Source organism: Peromyscus californicus, unplaced genomic scaffold, assembly GCF_007827085.1.
Source record: "Peromyscus californicus insignis strain IS unplaced genomic scaffold, ASM782708v3 Scaffold_2__1_contigs__length_46816999, whole genome shotgun sequence".
Taxonomy (NCBI): domain Eukaryota; kingdom Metazoa; phylum Chordata; class Mammalia; order Rodentia; family Cricetidae; genus Peromyscus; species Peromyscus californicus.
The window spans coordinates 8,350,364-8,370,282 of NW_026294540.1; the positions used below are offsets into that span (position 1 = coordinate 8,350,364).

Genomic DNA, 19,919 nt, shown 5'->3' on the forward strand with positions numbered 1-19,919 from the left:
CCATGAACACCTAGCCGGTCCTCTGTCTTAGCCGTCCTGAATACAGCAAGGCACAAAACACAAGACACCACAGACTAATCCATGACACAGTGCCACCCCTTTATCCAGCCACTTCCAAGATGGCACCCCTTTCTCCCTCCTCAGCCCTGACCGCTCTTCTCTGTTCCCATGGATCTGTGTCCTGTGGACACTTGTGTCTGTGGAATGCTGGCCGTGAGGCCTTCTGTGTCTGGTCTCTGTGTCTGGTCTCTTTCTCAACGTCCAGTCATGATGGCAGCTGGGAGAGTGTGCATCTCTGACAGGAGACACCATTCTTCCGCTTGGCTGTGGATGGACACTTGGGACCAGCGTGCCATGAGGCCCTGGGAAACGTCCACATCCTGGCACAGCCGTTATCTCTATGTCAGAAGTGGTTCTTGCTGACCTCGAGAACATTTTGCCTGCTGAGGGTGATGCTGTCCCGCTGAGAGTGTGACCTCTGTCTACAAGTGCCGAGGGACACAGCTCATGTCTGTCTTGCTGAGTCAATATGGAAAGCTTAAGGGCCACAGATTGCTCAGCCCTAAAGGTATTTGTTACCAAGCATAGTGACCTGAGGTCGAGCTACTAAACAGACATGCTGGACATGCTGGATGGAGAGAACTAACCCCAACAGGTTGTCCTCAGAGACACACACACACACACACACACACACACACACACACACACACACACCACATGTTTGCGCACATATGTACACAAATATATAAATAACAGATAAATATGCTTCAAAATATTTCTCAAAAGATGAAAATGTGGCTGTGGTGGAGCCCAGCCACAGACCACACACTCAGCATGCAGAGGGCCTCAGGCTCTGTCTCCAAACTCCACAAACCATGCACTGTAAACAGTATAATCTAGACCTGAGTCCCCCAGTCACCCCCTTGCCCGACTCCTCACGCCCATGCCCATGTTCGCTGTTCCTTTTCGATCTCTTGGTGCCATGCACCGTCCCCTGATGAAACCGGCTGGCACATCTGCCTGGCACCTGGCCGGCGCCTGCAGAGTGAGGACCCACCAGCAGCATCCATCATACTCCAGAAATGAAATACTGAAGTAGTGACCTTACACTGCTCGTGGACAAGGCTCCAGCAGGGCTGTGGTCCCACGGAGAGGCTTACCTTTTTCCCTTCCACAGCACACGCTGGTCCCCAAGCCAGAGTGAGGATTTACATGTCGTCCGGAAAATGCAGCCCAATGCTGACGGTCAGGTTAGGGTTCCAGAATGTTCTTTTGTTCCAGGTATGAAATGCATAGGAAACAGTTTGTATTGTTCTCAAGGACTGGATTCTAACATTTTCCAGGCTCGGGCTAGGGGCTGCAACCCTGTCTTCCCCTTGACCCAGGAGGATCCTTGGCCACCACTGAGTCACAGGAGAATGAGGCAAGGCACAAGGTAGTTTGGTCACTCACAAAGGCCCAGATGCTGGTGTGGGGTTTCCTCTGGGGTTTTGTTTTGTCTTAATTAGTTCCTTTCTTTCTTTCTTTCTTTCTTTCTTTCTTTCTTTCTTTCTTTCTTTCTTTCTTTCTTTCTTTCTTTCTTTCTCTCTCTCTCTCTCTCTCTTCCTTCCTTCCTTCCTTCCTTCCTTCCTTTCTTTCTCTTTCTCTCTCTTCCTTCCTCTCTCTCTCTCTGTCTCTCTTTCTCTCTCTCTCTGTCTCTGTCTCTCTGTCTCTGTCTCTGTCTCTCTCTCTCTCTCTCTCTCTCTCTCTCTCTCTCTCCCTCCCTCCCTCCCTCTCTTTTTTTTTTTTTGGTCAAGTGGTTTCCTGTCTTCATTTGATCTCACTGTTTAGCCCCAGGCTGGCCTGGAATTCCTGACATCTTCACTCAGCCTGCCATGTGCTGGAGCCTCCGCACCCCGCTGTGATCTCTGTCTGTGAGGGGCAAGACAGTTCTCAGCAATTTCGCCAGCAAAGAACGTAACAGTCTTCATTCTCATGAGAGCCTTGCGTGACGCAGAGATGTTGACGCACGGAACACAGGTGAACGCTTCTAGCACGTTCTGCAAAGTCACTTTATTGTCCTGTGACAGAACACTGGTAGAAAACAATATGTATCCCGTGTTGTCGCAGCGCTCAACACAAATGACTGTCCTCGGAATTCTTCCCGTTCCGACGAAAGGAAATGAAGGCTCAGAGAGGCTGAGGAACTTGTCCTGGGTGAACAGGGCTCAGGGCTCAGCCCAGCTCTGCTTGCCCCCCCCCCCCCCCGCCCCCGAACCAGCTGCTGTTCACAGCTCTCCTGGTCTCATCTATTTGAACACCTCACCTTCCTGGGAACAGCTAAAAATCAAGCCACCACCAGACCACCACCCCGCCCCCAAGGTGCCTGCGGTTCTCCGTGGCCGGTGTCACAACCATAGCAGGAACAATTTGGTTGTTAGTGAAACATAAAGAAGGATAGACAGGCCAAGGCACTGCTGGGTGTGTGCAACACCGTTTTACCTTTCCAGGGATCAGAAACTGCCAACCCAAGATGCTCAGAGGCTGGCCTGTTGACTCCTTGGTTTCTCAAGCTCTCGCCGCTCACTAAGATGCTCCAGGTAAGAGCCATCGGCCATGCATCGCCCCTGCTTGGAGCTGGGGTGGGCGTGACGCTGCTGAGCAGAAGGCCTGGTTCCCTGGTTCTCAGATGAGCATGGTGGGTCTGTGTGGTGGGGACGGCAACCCCAGAGTGAGCCGCACAGGCCGGTGCTGCACACGGGGTAATAGAGACAAACACACACGGTCCCAGGGTGAGGGCACTTGGGCAACCGCCTTGCGGTTCCCTCTCACAGTGAGAGACTGCTCACCAGCACCATCCGGGCATGAGTCACCCCAGCGTGGCCTCCTGGCAAACCAAGGCCACCAGCATCACCCCCCCCCCACCCCCCACCCCCATAGAGCTCATTAAGCCCCAGAGCCCGGTGACCTGCCAGGAGGAGGCCATTGAGCTGGGAACACAGCCAGGAGCCAGCCAGTGCATAAGATGAGCCAGGCACCCGGCCAGCTGGTCGCATGGCCAGGGCTCTGCTGTTCCCTCCAGGGGACCGAGTTCCTCTGTGGGGATGAGGGTGTGGGGGCGAGGTAAGTTTCCACATCCCCTCCCAGTGACTCTGGAGAAGGCAAGCCTGGCTGGCAGCCTCACTGTTTCCCCCGTGGCCACATAGCATGGGTGGAAGGCACGGAGACAGGCGTCTGCCCACCTTCTCATGGACAGTGCCTCTCTTCTCCTCTGAGGCCTTCAGGCTGCACTCGTTTGCCTGGGGATGACATTGCTGCCATTTTAAAGAGAAACACTGTCACATCTCCAAGGCCCAGGCGCAGTGCATGTCCCTGAGGCCAGTGGTGCCTCTGGGGTTTGAGTCAGGGACCCACTGGAGTCTAAGGAAGCTTAGGAGCCAGCTGGGAACTCAGCGATCCTGTCTTGGGGCTGTGAGCACTTCCTCTACTCACTGGGAGTGAGTGACGTGGAGAAACAGATGGTGGTTCTCTTCCCATCCTGGGACCAGGCCGTGGGACTTCCTAGTTGTCGCCAGCAGCATGGCCAACACAGACCCGGAGGACGCTCACCCCAGGGGAAGGCTGGGGGTCTCGGGGTAGACACTAGCGCATGGCCCACTGGGTGGCTGCCTGGAGCAAGTAGAGCCTGTGGTTCATGCCTGTCACCCCAGCAGGAAGATTATTGCAAGTTCAGCCGGGTGGTGGTGGCGCACACCTTTAATCCCGGTACTCGGGAAGCAGAGGCAAGCAGATCTCTGTGAGTTTGAAGCCAGCCTGGTCTACAGAGTGAGTCCCAGGACAGCCAGGGCTACACAGAGAAATCCTGTCTCAAAAAACAAAAAGAAAAAAAAAAAAAAAGATTGGAAGTTCAGGCTAGCCTGACCACATAGAGATATTAAATTAAAAAAAAGTACTAAAAAGTTAAAATGTAATATTCCGGTCTGGGCACAGCCTGATGGTAAAGTCATGCTCAGCCCAAGCCAGGGCTAGGTTCAGCCACTAGCACAAGAAATTAAATAAAGATATCCTACATCAGGCATGGGGGACATGCCTGTGATCTCTAAGTCCTGGGGGTAGGGAAGCTGAGGCAGGAGGATTTCCACAAGTTCAGCCTGTGCTATGTAGTGAGACCCTGTGTGTAAAATTCTGCACACTGAAATACAAACACAGCTGTGGTCCTGTTGAATCTGTGCCCACAAGTGGTTTGCTCTAAGCCAGCTGGATTGTAGGAGCACCGTGAAGCCTCTAAACTAAATCTCCTCGAGCGTTTTGAGTTCACCGACAGACACACTTGGTTCGTGAGCGCTTTGGTTATGGCGAGACGGAAGGGCCCATTGTAAACGGCAATGGTCCATGTATAAACTCGGGAGAATCCTCTCGAAGCTTTCCAAGTACAAAGACCTGACAGTGCATTCTGGGTACTCGGCTTCCTTAACCGTTGATTTAAAAATGGCTACCTACCTCACTGGGTGAGAACCCATGGCACACCAGCCTGGGGACCTGAGTTCCAGCCCACAGGAAGGTGGAAGGAGGGACCCAACTCCAGGAAGCTGTACTCTGATCTCTTCACACACTGTGGCATGCACACCCACACATATATATAATAATATAACTAAAAGAAAAATTAAACAATTGGGTGTGGCACACACCTGTAACCCCAGCATGCAGGAGATGGAAGCCAGAGGATCAGTAGTTCAAAGTATCTTCGGCTACGTAGCAAGTTTGAAGCCAACCTGGGCTACATTGGGGACTCCCTACCCAGATTATTCTGTAAGAGAAGATAACAAAACCTTCCACCTGGGCTCAGGGCACCTCCTCAGACGGCGCCTCATGTTTCTACCCCAGTACCCAGTGCTCTTTGCTCCTCATGTGTCTCCGCTCTTCTTGACGCTGCAGCCCAGGGCTGTGACACCTGTCCCTGACCTAACTCCAGGACGCAGATGTAGGGACAGCAGAGAAACATCCCTAGGGTTACTCCAGGAAGCCTCACGCTGCCCCAGCCTGCAGATCTGTGAGAACTCAGCAAGCAGCTCCAGGCACCCGTCGGTGTTACACGACTCTTGTCTGTCCGAGGGTGACACTCTGGCCCCATCCACAAAGTGGGGAAGGAGGGTGTGCCCACTCACCACGGCTGCCTCCTTCAAACACCTCGTGCTTCCCCAGGAGCGCCCCCCTCACCCCGCCCCCTGTGCACACTCCCAGCTGGGGTTATAAAAAGCCTGCAGAAGTTGGTAGATCTGCACCAGGCAGAGGTGTGCTCTGCAGACTGAGAATAGTGGTGGGGCCTGGCAGGGGCTGCTTGCCCGTGACATCATCTGGGAGCAGCCACCAAGCATGTGCCGCCCTCACACTAGCAGTATACACACACACACACACACACACACACACACACACCTGTCCCCAGAAAGTTGCCTGTTCTTCCCTTGCAGAAGGCTGAGTGGAGGCTGGGCATCTTGGTAGGAGGAAGGAGGGGATGGAAGGAAGCCACGGGTATGCTAGCTGAGGCTGGGGGCTCTGGGTCGCCCCTCTCCACATCCTGCCATTTGCTGGCCACCTGGCCTGACCAGTAGGAGGGAACAAGAGCCAGAGGTCAGCCGATGGAGCCAGGCAGGTCCCACCCCTATACACTTCCCTCCTGTTCACCGAGGGGCTATCTCACTCAGCCTGGACCCCAGGCTGTCCCCTGTCAGCAAACGGGATGCTCTGGAGTCCTTGTGCCTGCTAGAGCCTGCGACCTTGGCATCCAGAAGAACCACTGAAACTGGGAGTGTGTTCGAAGCCCAACAGGGGGCCGACAGGACGGCATCAGCAGATAAAGGTACTTGCCTCAAAGCCTAACAACCTGAGTTCAATCCCCGGAACCCACAGGATGGAGAAAGCCAAATCCTACCATCCTGCAAGTTGTCCTCCACATCTGCACCATGGCATGCATGCATTTACAACCCACACACACATGCATACACACACAAGCATGCACACACACAGCTCTAGCTGGATTTGACTTTTGATCTGCAATTCTCCAGCTAGTTGTACTTTCAAAATTGTTTTAAACATTTTATATAGATATATAATGTATGTGTGCGTGTGGCCATGGCCACACAAATGCCGTGGTGTATGTGGAGGTCAGAGGACAATAAATGAGACTCAGTTCTGTCCTTCCTTATACAGGTCATGGGCTCAAACTTGGTAGTCGGGCTTGGTGGCTGAGATAGCAAGCTGGACATAATGGAATCACCTGGGAGACTTAAACTATACTAAAGCCCCCCTCCTGTCCCTCACCCTCTCTAATAGGGGTGTAGGCACAGCTGAGCCAAAGTTTTAACCACTCCTGGGAGCAAAAATTAATGAACAAGTGCATTTGAACATGCTTGGGGTCCAGCTCATTTTGGTGGGGGCTCTCATCCCCTAGCAGACGGGAACCACCCACAGTCCCCAGAAGGAGGTCTTACCCCTGTAGCTACTTCCAAGTTTCTGTGTATATGGAGACAACTGTGGGTTTATGCTGGCCCAAAGCAGTGACCCCTGGTCTATGCCCTTTGGTTGGTGTGTGGGAAATAACTGTCAGTGAAATGGGGGTCGGGGAGCTGTCCATTTACCATGCCACTGTGTGGGGGCCTTGGCTGTAACTCCAGAGCCATCTCACTGTGCCCTCCATCACTGTCCATCTCTTAGATTGAGGTTCCCTCAGGACAACTAGGGCCTTCTGTGTATGCTCCCTCCTGCACCATGGAGCCCCAGGGGTCTGAGTTCTCACCTGCCACACCCTCCTCTGTGCCCAGAAATCCCAGGTCTACCCTAAGCCCTATGACATCTGGCAGTGGTATCCGTGCTCCTGGGTGATGAGGTCTTTGTGTACCAGCCTTCCTCTGCAGCTGCTCCTGGGAGACAAAGGACAGCAGCTAAATTGTCCTGGCAGTCACCCTCCTCTGTGCTGTCCCCACTGAGATGCACAACCGCCCCTCAGCACCCCCAGTCAGTGGTGACCGAAGTCACACCTGCCCACTATCAAGCCTTGCCTATGTGGCCCGAGTACGATCCCCAGATGGGACCCGAGGCTTCAGGGTGAGGCTGTTTGTCATGGGGCTTGAGTCACTTGGTCCTCTGGGGTCCCTCTCCGGTTCTAGAGCAGAGGCACTGAGGTTCTAGTGTCCATAGAAATGCAGGAGCCTGCATGGGTACACAAGCAGGCCAGCTAGTCTGGCCTGAGTGGCCAGGCCCAGGGATGCCTTTGGAGGTCACAGCCCACTGTGCCCGTCACACAGGGTCTGAGTCTAGGTCCAATCCCACACTTGCTGGGGACCACTTTGATCCTCGGTGTCTTTCTCTGTGAAAGTAGTCTAGCCTTGAGGGTCTTTCAAGCTTACCTGGAAGTGGAAAGATGGGGTAACCCCCCCCCATTCCAGATCCCTCAGCTGGGGGTCCCCAGCTTGGCTCATGTTGGGACCCCTCCCCCCAGTAGAAATGATGCCCCCCCCACACACACCCCTCCCATTGGCTCATGAAAGAGGAGTGGAATTCTCTTCCTTGGGCTATTGCAGCCCTAGAGGGTTTGGGCGCCAGCGAGAGTGGACACAGCTAGAAGGCAGTTTGCCTCTCCTGCCCCTGCCTCGTCAGCAGCCAGCAGTGGCCCAGGGTTCTGCTGAGTCAGTCCGGCCAGCCTGGGCCCTTGGCTCTGCAGCACCTGCCTGGGCTGGTCCCCTGATAAAGGCTCTCCTCGCTTAGCTTGAAATTTCACCCTGTGTAATGCCGCACCCCACCCTGTGTTTATTATCACCTTGTCTCTCTGTGCATCCCACCGGTGCAGGTGTTTACAGGGGAGGAGGGAGGGAGGAGGAGGAGGACTATGCAGGGCCCTCCCTCATCTCCACTGCCCCAGGCCCGGAAGGCTCAGCTCACACAGCTGATGGTCTCATCCTGCAGGACAGCTCTGGGTTCCTAGATAGTCTCAGCCTCCAGCCCTGACTGCCATGATGCCATGATGTCAGGATGGAGGTGGGAGCCTGGCTGAAAGCCAGACAGCCAGGGACAGTCACCCCAGAAACCCCTGCTTTCTCCACAATCTCCACCCCCTCCCCCCTGCACTCCATCCCTGCTCCCCGTGTGTGGTCTGTTCCTGTGACGTTGTGAGGAGGCTGCACTTGGGCCCAAGGGGCCAGCTCCCCTGTAGTGCACCAGCTCACAGTACACTTCAGAGTCCCTGCGGGTAAGTGCATCGGACCCCATTTCTGTTTCAGAAGTCCAGGATTTGTCCCTGGCTACATCAGGACCAATGGGGACCTGGATAGGGGTGTAGTTCCCCTGGGAGTAGAGGGGGTCCATCTCCAGCTGTAAAAACTGGGCTCAGTGACACAGCCCTGTAATTCTAGCTCTCCGGAGGCAGGAGAATCAGAAATCCGAGGTCATTTTCAACCGCATAGTGAGTTCAAGGCCAGCTTGGGCTACGTGAGACTCTACCTCCTTGCCATGTCCTGTGGAGGGGAGGAGTGACCATTTGCATTCTGGGTAATAGGACCTGTGAAATTCTAGGTTCTCACAAAGTGACCCCATGGCTCGATGGGTCTGAAGAAGTGTTTTTCATTTTCCTATCTGCCAGCTGGGTCACCCTGGTGGCAGTAGTCACCTGTAAGAAGTGTCAGCAGTCACGGGACCCAGTAGGGCTTGGTCACCAGCTTACTGGGGGAGCTGGAGCTGGAGATCTGAGCCCCCTTGAGCCTCAGTTTCCACATCTCTGACATGGGATAGTGAAGGAGTAGTGTCTTCCCATTTGGCCATGGTGGCTGAGATGATTTAAGGAAGGCCGCTGGCGAATGGAGACCCTCCTTGTCTGGTAGCCACACCCACACCCACACCCCCTGCTGGGACCACAGGCATGACCCCGCCTTTGGAAGTAGTACATAGAAAAGGAAGAACGCCCTCCTGCTGTGGAATATTTAACTAGGTAAAGATGTGTTACAGCTGTTTATGCTGTGGAACATTACTTTTGACTGTGTAAAGGTGTGTTACTTTTGTTTATGTGGCTTTAGTTCCATTATATAAAGATGTGTTACATTTGTTTCTGCTGCATTTGTTTAATTATGTAAAGATGTGTTGCATCTGTTTCACCTTGCCTGCCTAAGGCACCTGATTGGTCTAATAAAGAGCTGAACGGCCAATAGCTGGGCAGGAGAGGCGGGGCTGGCAGGCAGAGAAAATAAACAGGAGGAGAAATCTGGGCTCAGGAGGAACTAGAGAAGAAGTTCAGGGCAAGAAGCCAGGCAGCCAGACATGGGAAGCGGTAAAAGTAAGCTATGCAGGAAGGTAAAAAGTCCCAGGTGAAAGGTAGATGAAGAGAAACAGTTATATTAAAAGAGGTAGCTAGAAAGAGCCTAAGCTAGGCGGAGCATTCATAGCTAATAAGTCTCTGCGTCATGATTTGGGAGCTGGTTGGGGGCCTAAAAGAAAAAGCCTGACAATACCTCCCCCAAGCCACCATGTTTTGTATCTCCAAATATGGCTGCCACAATGGCTCAGTCAGATCTTCGTACAGCAATGTTCATAACAAAATGAGTCACAACGGCCAAAGGACAAAGCCCACTGCATGTCCATCCTCTGAAGAAACAAATAAACAAAACCAGCTGTCCCCGTGGTGGAATAGTATTCAGCTATGTAAAGGAAAGGAGTAATAGAGCATGCTCAGTGTGGATGAACATTGAAAACATGCTACGTGGACTCAACTAGATGTGAAAAGGTCCGCCTCACACACGATTCCATTTACATGGGAAATCCAGAGTTGGTGAGTACCAGGGGCTGGAGGGGAGGGGGGATTGCAAGGTCATAGCTGAAAATGTGAGGTATCGTTGTGAATGAGAAAAATGTAAACGTGACAGCCGCAATGGTCACACAAGCCCCGGGAAGAAAGTAGAACCGTCCAGGTTGTTTATTTTAGTCAGGGAAATCAGTGAAAACATCACACACACATCCGCAGCCAGTCTACCTCAGAGCCACCTGGAGTTCTGATTTAAATGTCCCCATCCTGGCTTCTGGACTGCCATGTCTGGACCCAGGAACCAGGATTTTAAGAAGAACCTGAGGCAAGCTACACACACGCGCGCGCGCACACACACACACACACACACACACACACACACACACACACACACACACACACACACACACACACACACACCAGAATGCCCACCTGTGTCGACAACTTGTCCCCACCATATTCACGGCCCTGAGGTCTTACAGGCTCAAACTCTGTCCCTGCTTGGTGATTTTTTGTTGGTTTGGTTTTGTGCTGCTGTTCCAAGTCACGGCCAACTTTGTAGCTTAAAGGAATACGGTTTATCTACTGGTTCTGGGAGCCGGGGGTCTCAGTGGGCCAACAGCAAGGTGTAGTAGGTTGCAGTTCTCCAGCAGCCTGGGGGGAAAAGGTCCGTTTTCCTGCATTTTTCGGACTTTAGACGTTGTATTCTGGCTGGGCGGTGGTGGTACACACCTTTAATCCCAGCACTCGGGAGGCAGAGTCAGGCTGATCTCTGAGTTCAAGGCCACCTTGGTCTACAGATCGAGAGCCAAGACAGGCACCAAAACTGTCTCAGGGGGAAAAAAAAAGTTGCATTTCTTGGCCCATGGTCCCTTCCTCCATCTTCAAAGCCAGCCATGACTGGTTGGGCCAGTGTCCCGTCTCTTGTTCATCTGGACGGCAACCCTCCATCTCCCTCTTCCCTGTATAGGCCCCCGCTGGGGTTACATGGGACCCATCTGGACCGCACAGAAGAGCCCCAAGGCTTCTCTGCAGCCCCTGGCTCCCCGACATCCACCACCCAACAGTCCCAGGTTTGAGGGAGCAGGATGGCTCGTTGGGACTGGACTGCCTGATGATGGAGGCGGCTCCTCAGAGCCCCCTCACAGACTGATACACCAGGCTGTGAGGAGAGCCACATTTACCCACTCATATGCACCGGCTCTCGAGGACTCCCGTCCTTGACCCCCCAGCTCCATAGAAGGGACAGTGTATTTGAAATGGATTCTGGGCCCGGGCCACCTCACTCTGCCTCTCGACTCCAATGCAGATTTGAAGCCCATCCAAGGGACAATCTTCCGTCTGCCCCTGCCAACTCCAATGATTGGTCACTATTTATAATTGTGTAAATAATGGAGAAGTGCACTCAAGCCGCCCTCCCCAAGGAGACCCACTCTCCTATTTTTAGGCCCCCTGGCCCATGGAGTGGTGTCCCTCTGAGGTCTGTCCAGGAATTAAGAAAAAGATTCTGAGGGCTCAGTGGCCTTGCAACCTGGAGGAGGCTGGGGATGGGAATGAGAGGTCCGAGGTCACCACCCAGAGGGGCCCCCACCCAGGTCGACGGGGTGACTTTGGGGAGGTGTTTCAAGGTCCTCGGGAATGGTGTGGGGGACTCCTAAGGTCCCTTGTTGAGCTCTGGTCCCAAATCAGGGTGTGATTTAATTAAAAAAGGGGGGGGGGCTAGAGAAGGATGATGACTGATTCTGTTCTTTATTGAACTAAAGAGCTTGGCTACAATCATGAGCCATGGGGAGTGCACCATGGGGGGAGGGCTCTCTCTTTGTTTGAGAAAGGATCTCATGTAGCCCAGGCTGGCCTTGAATTCTGTGTAGTCAAGGATGACCTCGGGTTCTTGGACCTTCCTGCCTCCACTTCCCAAATGCTGGGATTACAGGCGTACTCCATGCCTGGTTGATGCCTGGCTAACGTAGTACTAACTGAGCCATAGCCTCAGACCTCTTCCTTTTCAGGGACAGGGTCTCACTATGTATCCCAGGGCTGCCTGTGAGTCCCCAGCAATCCTCCTGCCCCAGCCTCCTGGGTCTGGCACCAGAACACCTGTGTCCTTGGAAGGATTTGGCAGGAGCCTCAGGGATGGTTTCCTGTTTGATGTGGTCCGGCTATCAAGCTGGCTGGCGCCTAGAGTCCCTTCTAATTTCTTGGAGTCAGTGGCCTATAAGTTAAGAAGAGTGCCCTGTGCCCCCGAGGCATGAGCAAACCTGGAGAGTTACCCCCACCCTCACAGGATCATAGAGATGGTTGCTCAGAGTTCATATCCATGTTCTGATTCTGACTCAGCTCACCGGGGTCACCCACCAACAAAACAGGGGTGTGCCTGGTGTCCTTGCAGGCCCCCACAGCATCTGGCGAGCTGTGATGGCTCCCCACATCTCTGTTTTCACACTGAGGGTTCTTAAGGTCACCCATGTTCCTGGCTCTCCGTAGCCAATGCATGAATGACATATATGGACACGTGGAGCCTCCACAGTCCATGGTGGACTATGCCAGGCTTGAGCTGGCCGGCGCAGAACTTAAATAGTTAAAATAGTTAAAAGTTAAATAGAGCCAGGCAGTGGTGGCGCACGCCTTTAATCCCAGCACTCGGGAGGCAGAGCCAGGCGGATCTCTGTGAGTTCGAGGCCAGCCTGGTCTCCAAAGAGAGTTCCAGGAAAGGCACAAAGCTACACAGAGAAACCCTGTCTCGAAAAACCAAAAAAAAAAAAAAAAAAAAAAAAAAAAAAAAAAAAAGTTAAATAGAGGGGTTCCGGCAAGCTCCTTGCTGAGTTACTGTTGGCTTAAAATCAGCCATGTGGGATGTCTACATTGTGTAAATTGGCAAGCACCACCGCCGGACTTCCTAGAGGGCCTCTACCAGCAAAGCCTGGGTGTTCATTGCGGGCATTATCATTTCTGGCACTTGGAGCAGACGAATCTTTATTGGACCCTCGAAGCCACCCCGGGAAGACAGCACAGTTGCTCTCGACATCTCACAGATGGGGAAACTGAGCAAGCAGGATCCCACAGCAGAGCCAAAGGCAGGGCCCAGTTTGACGTCTCTGGGCTCAGCTGCCTCTGGTTTCCTAGGGACCAGACTTGCCAATCACAGGGCACAGAGACAAACAGGTTTGTCTGCCCCTGGCTTTTTAGCTCCTCTAGGGGACCTGTGGCCCCAAGGAGAGGCAGTTGCCTGGTGACAGGGACAGCTCTGGGGAGGGAAGCCGCCCCGTGTTGCAGTAGGAGGGAGCCCCCTTTGGCTCCTTCCCGGGCAGCCACACCCCACGTCACGCTCCAGACCTCCATCTAGCCCGATGACGCCAACAGGACCATGGGTAAGATTGAATGAAAGCGCTGGCGTCCTGGACTAGCGGCAGCAGGCTTGGTGTGGCCAAGCCCTGCCGGGTGCTCACATCACTGCCAGAGGGAGAGAGTGGGTGCCGCTACAGCACCCACGCAGTTTCCCGGAACCATCTGTCTCTGTGGGGCTACAGGTGGGGACAATTATGGACTCGGAAGCTCAGTTTGGACGTTCTGATCTCTGCAGTCCTCCTGAGAGCCCACGCCCACCCTCGCCCGCTCCTCTGCTTCGTTTTTGTCTGTCTCCCTCCCAGTCCATCGGGAGTGAAAGTAGCGCCTTATCCCTGTTTGCAGCTTAGTCAGGACCCTGCACATAGTAGGCCATCGGCAACCCTGCACTCAACGAGTGAACAAACACCCCAAGTTAAACTGTCGCTCCCTTTCCTGCTTCCTGAGGACTCCTCGCAGCCCTGGGGGGGAAGGGCGGGCTCTCCTTGGCGACCACACCCCAGCCTTCCTCTAGGCGGCTGGTGGCTTGCTTGGCAGCAGCTGGGAAAAACAGGGGGACCCCTGAGAAAGGCCTCTCTGAGGATGTCTAGGAGGAAGAGGGGGATCTGGGCAGAAGGATGGAGCCGCCAGGAAACGCGCTGTCGGCTGGAGGTGCTGAGGGTGCTGGGCTCGTGGGAGCCACCACCCTGAGAATGCAGATCGTCTCTGACAGGAAGCCCCAACCAGAATGCAGACACGAAACAGTTGCAGGGAGGCATGTTTTAGCAGCCTCAACACCCCGGGGTCCGGGGAGCCCTTTCCTGTCTTCCACCCCCCACCAAGGTCTGTTTGGATTTGTAGAATTCTTGGGGCCACAATCCCCCCTAGAGGTAGTCCAGCCTAGTCAGCAGCGACGCCCCACAGTCAAGCTTCCCTGACCTGGACGGGTGTCAGTGAGCCCTGGGCAGCTGCAGGGGGCGACCTCCGAGGAGGACCCTCAGGGAGGACCTTCAGGGGCTGACCCGGCTCCCTGGAGGAGCAGAGTGGACTGTAATCGGTTTTCAGCGGTGAGGCCGGTTCTTCCGGCTCTGCCAGGGCCCTGGTCCTGGGCTGGCCACAGTCAACTCCTGAGAGCCCCAGCACCAAAGAGCTGGGCCCACCCACGGCCGTGACTGGCAAGGTGAAAGATCCTGGGGACCCCAGCACTTCCAGCCAGGACAGACTGTTGGCAGGGGGACCCGTCCGGGTGTCACCGAACTGGGCAGGGCATGGCCGGGGTAGGGGGGGACCCAGAGCAGCCTTGAGGATGAATTCCTCCCGGCCCCTCCCTCATCGCCTGGTCACGATCCCACGGGACCCCCCCAACCCCGGCGCCTTGCTCCGTGCGCGTCCTTTGGCGAGCATCTCACCGCGCGCCCGCGCGCCCTATTTGGAGGTGGAGCAATGGTGGTTAGAGCAGCAGCAGGACTGGCCAGTCACAGCTTAGCGGGTCCCCGGGACCCACGGGTCCCACCTTCTCCACTCAGCAGCTAAACTGCGGCCACCTGCGGACGGACGCGCCCTCCTCCCGGCTCCCACCTGGGTGCGGGGAGCAGGGGAGGGGCGGCTTTAGCCTGTGCTCACACACGCGCACGCTCTCCACTGTCCTGCAAGACCCCGGGAGGGTGGGCGCTGGGGTGGCGGGTCGCGGTGCCTGCCTGCAACCCCACCCCGCGGCAGGGCTGCGGCAGGGGCATGACGGAGTTGCGTTCTCCGCCCCCGTTCCCCACGGCCGCGAGGGAAGCCGGCTAGCGCTAGGACCGCGCCGCTCTGCCCGCTCCGCTCGCTCGCCCGCCGCTATAAGAGGCCGCTCGGGGCCCCACGCGGAACCGGCTCCGCGCCGCTGTCCCCGCGTCCCCACCCGGCTCGAGTTCAGCGCAGCCCCGGCAGTCCCCGGCCTTCGAGGGGGCGCCCCCCCCCCCCCCGCGCCGCCCCGGGGCCCCGCCGCGCACCATGGGCGCTGCCCACTCGGCGTCCGAGGAGGTGCGGGAGCTCGAGGGCAAGACCGGCTGTGAGTACCAGGACGGTGGCCGAGCCCCCGCCGTGCGCGGGGACCGTCGCCTGCATGCCCCCTCGCTTCCGCGTGCGCTGTGTGACCTTGGGCTAGTGGCTGGCCCTCTCTGTGCCTCGCTCTCCGGTTGGGTTGCTTCCAGTGGGTTCCCGCCGAGAGGGGCTGGAGGGGACCCCCCCCCGACGGGGTTGGAGGGGGGGTTGGGGGGAGTGGCAGGAGGCGACGAGACACCAGCCTCCCCTGGCCAAGGCGGAGGGCAGGGCGGAGCGGGGGCAAAAGTGGCCGCGGCTGCGAGGGCCGGCGCCCCGGCAGCCCCAGCAGAGAGCGCGGAGCGCGCGGCGCCGCACCTGCAAGTCTGCGGCTGGGGATGCGCAGGGAGGAAAGTTTGGAAGTGGCGGCACCCGGAGGAGCCGCGCGGCCCGCGGTGACCTTAGGCGAAGGGGGTCACCCTCTCGCCTCCCCGCAGTCCCCACCTCCGGCTGCAGGCTTGGGCACCGAGCCCCGCGTCCTCCGAGCTGGCTCGTACTCCCGGGACCGCAGAGACCGGGCTGGGCGAGCGTAAGGAAGTGCGGGTCCGCCCTGCGCTTGACCCTGGGCTCAGAAGCGACGAGTGGACCCGGACCTGGGCAGGCGAGTGGGCAGACCCTGCTTTGCTGACCCAGACAAAGCCGGTGTTAGCCCTTCCAAGGCTGTGTGACCTTGGGCCAGTTAGTTTACGTCTCCCAGTCTGTCTCAGTTTGCCGGCTCAGTGCAAAGGGAGGCTGGTGCCCCGTGGGTGCCCCAAACACCGGGAGCTGCGGCTGGAGGCTGCTGCGGAGTTGAGAGCAGCCAGTCAGCAGCCACCGAGAGGGGACCCCCGCTGCCACCCGCCTCCCTAGAGCCCGGTGAAGTCATAGAAAGTCCCAAACTGCCGAGCGTCTACACCCGCGCACGCAGTGTGCCCAAGTGTGGAGTGGATCCGGTTAAAGAGTCGTTTACATAACTCACTAAGGGCGACATCCGAGCTGTCCCGTCCTAGCAAGAGCGAACTGTGGGAGGGAGCGCTATCATCGGGAGTGTGTGCAAGGCAAGTGTGGATGTGTGCAGGCCGGGAGCGTGTGCATGCCTGTGTGCAAGCCGGGAGTGTGTGCAAACTGTGCAAAGCAAGCGGGAGTGTGTGCGCGCAGTGTGCACTGCTGTCTGAAGAGGCTGCTGTGATCTTGGACCCTCCTTGCCTCAGTCTCCCCAGTTCTGGGACTGCAGGGCAGCGCTCCCCCCAAGCCCCACTTTTGAATTTTCTCTCTGAATTCACTTTACTGACCACAAACAAACAGAAAGTTTTATAAACGCGATCCCTGAGGCCCACGTGACAGGACGGAGGCCCCACCCACTCCTGACTCAGTTTGACCCATTGCCAGTTGCTGGCCCAGCGGGGCGCAGGTTGAACCCCTACGGGGCAGCACCCAGGGCCTTCTGGGGGGAATTCCAGCGGGCTGTGGGTTTGACAGTGATGGGCCGCAGAGCATGCTGGGAGCCTTGTCAGTTTCCTGGGCTCGCTCAGCCTCCCACGGTGACAGATGCTCCGCTCAGGCTTGATGGCTGAGGTGGCTTCTCCTCTTGCTGCCTGGGCTCAGAACTCGAGTCCAAAAGGAGCTTGGGGGGGGGGGGGGCGGGAACCCGAGGTGGTTACACCCGGGGGACAGTGCTTCCTGGGGTCCCGCAGGCCTTGAAGGTGCCAGGTGCGGTCGGGGCACTTTCACCCACTTGGCGAATCTTTATGGACCCGGATTTTTGAAGATTTTAGAGAATGTGGCGGTGACCCTGAGAGGCCCGTATTCCCAAGCAGGAGGCACAGCACAGAGATCTACCCCGTAGGTGTTAGGTTTCCGGGAACAAGTGGCGGGGGAGGGTAGACAGGTAACTGAGCACTCATGTGACAGCGACAGGAGCAGTGGAGCGGCAGGTGCCAAGGCCCTGTGGCAGGAGGCCCTTGTCATGTCGGTGAGAGTGGCCGATGGATGGCACAGCCGTCCTCGAGGCTCAGGCTGCCCTGCAGCCCATCTTCTGGGGTGCCTCGGTTTCCTCTACTGTCAGATGGACGCAGCACCTTCCTTAGAGGTGCTGCTCAGCCCTCAGAGGCGCATCGAGCTAAGTGTTGGCCCCTTTAGCCCTGCGGTGAGACCTTCAGCAGGTCACGCACCGTCTCTCTGGGCCTGGGTGCTCAACCTGGGCCTCACCGTTGTGTGGACCCGAGGAGGTGATGATATCGGGAAGGGGCTGGGCTTGGCGTGAGATTAGTGGGCTGGACGGGGCTGCGTCTGTGAGAACTTTTGGAAAGTGTCCCAGGACTGGGGTGGCCAGGGGGACACGTTGCACTTGGGCTTGCCCACTCCAACGCTGAGCACTTTGTAAGGTACCCAGTTGGTCTTCAACCACATTTTCTAGGAAGGGTGATGGCGATATGGGCATTTTCCTCCCATGAGTCTCCGAGAGAGACTGCATCTTGCCTCCAGCCCCACAGCCAGGCGCGGAGGTGGGGATGAAGGAGGGTTCGGTTGCCTCTCTGACCTCCAGGGTAGGGACCGCTGCCCAGGGTGGATTGCTTTTCCTTCCCTCACCCCAGGACCTTTGCACAAGCCGGGCTGTGGCCAGTCCACTGCACAGTGTCTTTCGTACCGTTTTCTGTTGATCGGGAGAATGCTCCCATCACTTCCTCCCGGGTTAAGACTTCCGATCATATCTCCCTGCCCTGTCTCAGGGCAAAGTTCCCGTCACTATTGAGGGCTCTGAAAGCTGTTGCTCCCTAGAAAACCGTCCTGCCTGTCCACTCTTGTGAAGCCTCGGTGGACAAGCTCAACTAACTCCCTTGGTTCCTGGGTTCCTCCCACCCCCTCCTCTGCATCATCACCTGCCCCCCTGAAAGATGGGCGTCAGTGTGCCCCCTACTTCCCACAGTTGCTGGTTGGCAATGAACTCATATGAGGCTCACACGGGAGGAGGGGGGGGATGTCACTGAACCCTTCATAACCCAGAAAGCATCACTGAGCCAAGGGCCACCTCCCCCTACAGGCCTTGTCCATGCCAGCCCAGAGCCACTCCATGGAAAATGGGCCTGACAGACGCCGGCCTGTGCAGGGCACAGCAAAGACCACTCCCCCCTCCACAGAGAGAACTCACTGACTCATGGCTCAGGCCTCCCTCTGAGCCAAACCAGCACCCACCTAGACTGTCTCCAAGCAGCAGCCGGGGACTTCAGCTTGTCTTTCCAGAAGGGATATCAAGCCTGGGGTGCTCCCGCTGCTGCCCCACTCCTGATGGAAGCCAGGCAGGAGGCTGCTGGGAAAGGCAGCGGTCTGTCCTCCTGTCTCCAAGACGTTCTCTCCATGCCTGCAGAGCCAAGAAGCTGCCAGAAGCAGCAGAGCCTTGGGGCCAGAGCTCAGGCCTTATGGCCACATTGGCAGGTTGGTGACATCTGCCCAGGGCCAAGCACAGCCCAGCTGTCAATCGCAAGGTCCTGCCGTTCCTGGACCCTGCCAGGGACACTGCTGGCCCATTGCATGGTTGAGGTCATGGAGGCTCTACAGATGGATGAGAGGGAGAATCCCTCCCCTCCAGGGGAGAGCCAAGGCCAGCTGGAGCCTGGTTCCTGCTTTTTCATTGAGTCCAACATCCCCCCCCTTCCCTCCCACCCTCCATCCTTCCCACCCTCCATCCCTCCCACCCCCGGTGTGATTTCTTAGGCCACAGACTTCTTCGTAGAACTATGGTTGGAACCCAGGGCCTCACACATGCTAGGCAAGTACTCTGCCAGTTAGCTGCACCCCTGACCCCCCTTTTTAAGATAATTTTGATACAGTCTTCCCATGTAGCCCAGACTGGCCTTGAACTCAGGACCCTCTTGCCTCGTCAGCTTCTTAGGTTGCCAGCTTAGGCCTACATCATTGTCTGGGAGTAACCTCTATTGTTCCTTAGGCTTGCAGGATGAGGGTGGGGGATAGGAGGGTGGGGGATGGGTGGGTGGGTTCCCTGCCCTTCAGAAGCTCGAGGGCTTGAGGTACAGGGGGAGGCTGGAATGGCATGGGGCTGACACTTCTGTACTCAGCCATCCACAGAGGCACGAGAACAGACAGCCAAAGCCACTGTCCCAGCAGTGGCCAACGCTGTCGACCCTGGGAGCCCCACAAAAGGGGGCTTACCCGCATCTCTCTAGGTTCTCAGGACAGGAGCCTTAGAAGCCATTTGTACCTGGTACACACCTGTTGTCATCCCAGCAGAAGGTTGAAGGAGGATCATGAGTTTGGGCTAGCCTGGGCTATACAGAGAGACCTTGTCTCTAGAAAAATGGGGGGAAGGAGGAAATTAAAACAATTTTGTTTTGTTTTTCCAGACAGGGCTTCTCTGTGTATAACCCTGGCTGTCCTGGAACTCGCTCTGTAGCCCAGGCTGGCCTCGAACTCACAGAGATCCTCCTGCCTCTGCCTCCCGAGTGCTGGGATTAGAGGTGTGCGCCACTGCCGCCCAGCACCTACTCCCCTGCCCTGAGGTTGCCATCTTTCCTTGTAAAAGCTCACTGAGGGGGAGGGTTCCTCCTCACGGCCAGATGACAGACAACAGAGGTTTAGCTTAGAAAGTGACTGCCCATGGTCACTTCGATGCTGAATTCGAATCCAAAGCAGGTCTTCCAGTGAGGGTTCAAATGCAGAGAGGAGAGAGGAGAGAGAGTCACACACCACAGGTAAAGGGCAGAACCTGCAACCCTTCGGGTCCCTGGCATGCCCAGGAGAGGCAGTGAGCATGTTACAGTCA

The 19,919-nt window shown here is 56.4% G+C and overlaps 1 protein-coding gene across 2 annotated transcripts in view; it reads left to right on the plus strand.

The window, feature by feature from the left end:
* The first annotated feature begins 13,112 nt into the window (after positions 1-13,112).
* The window catches only part of Tesc (tescalcin), a 32,438-nt gene continuing 25,631 nt past the window's right edge, over positions 13,113-19,919 (plus strand). Inside the window, exon 1 of one of the 2 annotated variants that reach the window (XM_052755179.1) lies at positions 13,113-13,131. In XM_052755179.1, coding sequence (XP_052611139.1) covers positions 13,128-13,131 — 4 coding nt within the window. In that variant the 5' untranslated portion in view covers positions 13,113-13,127. Of the gene's footprint in view, positions 13,132-14,950; positions 15,135-19,919 lie in introns of those variants that run through there. The other variant, XM_052755178.1, reaches the window with a different exon arrangement.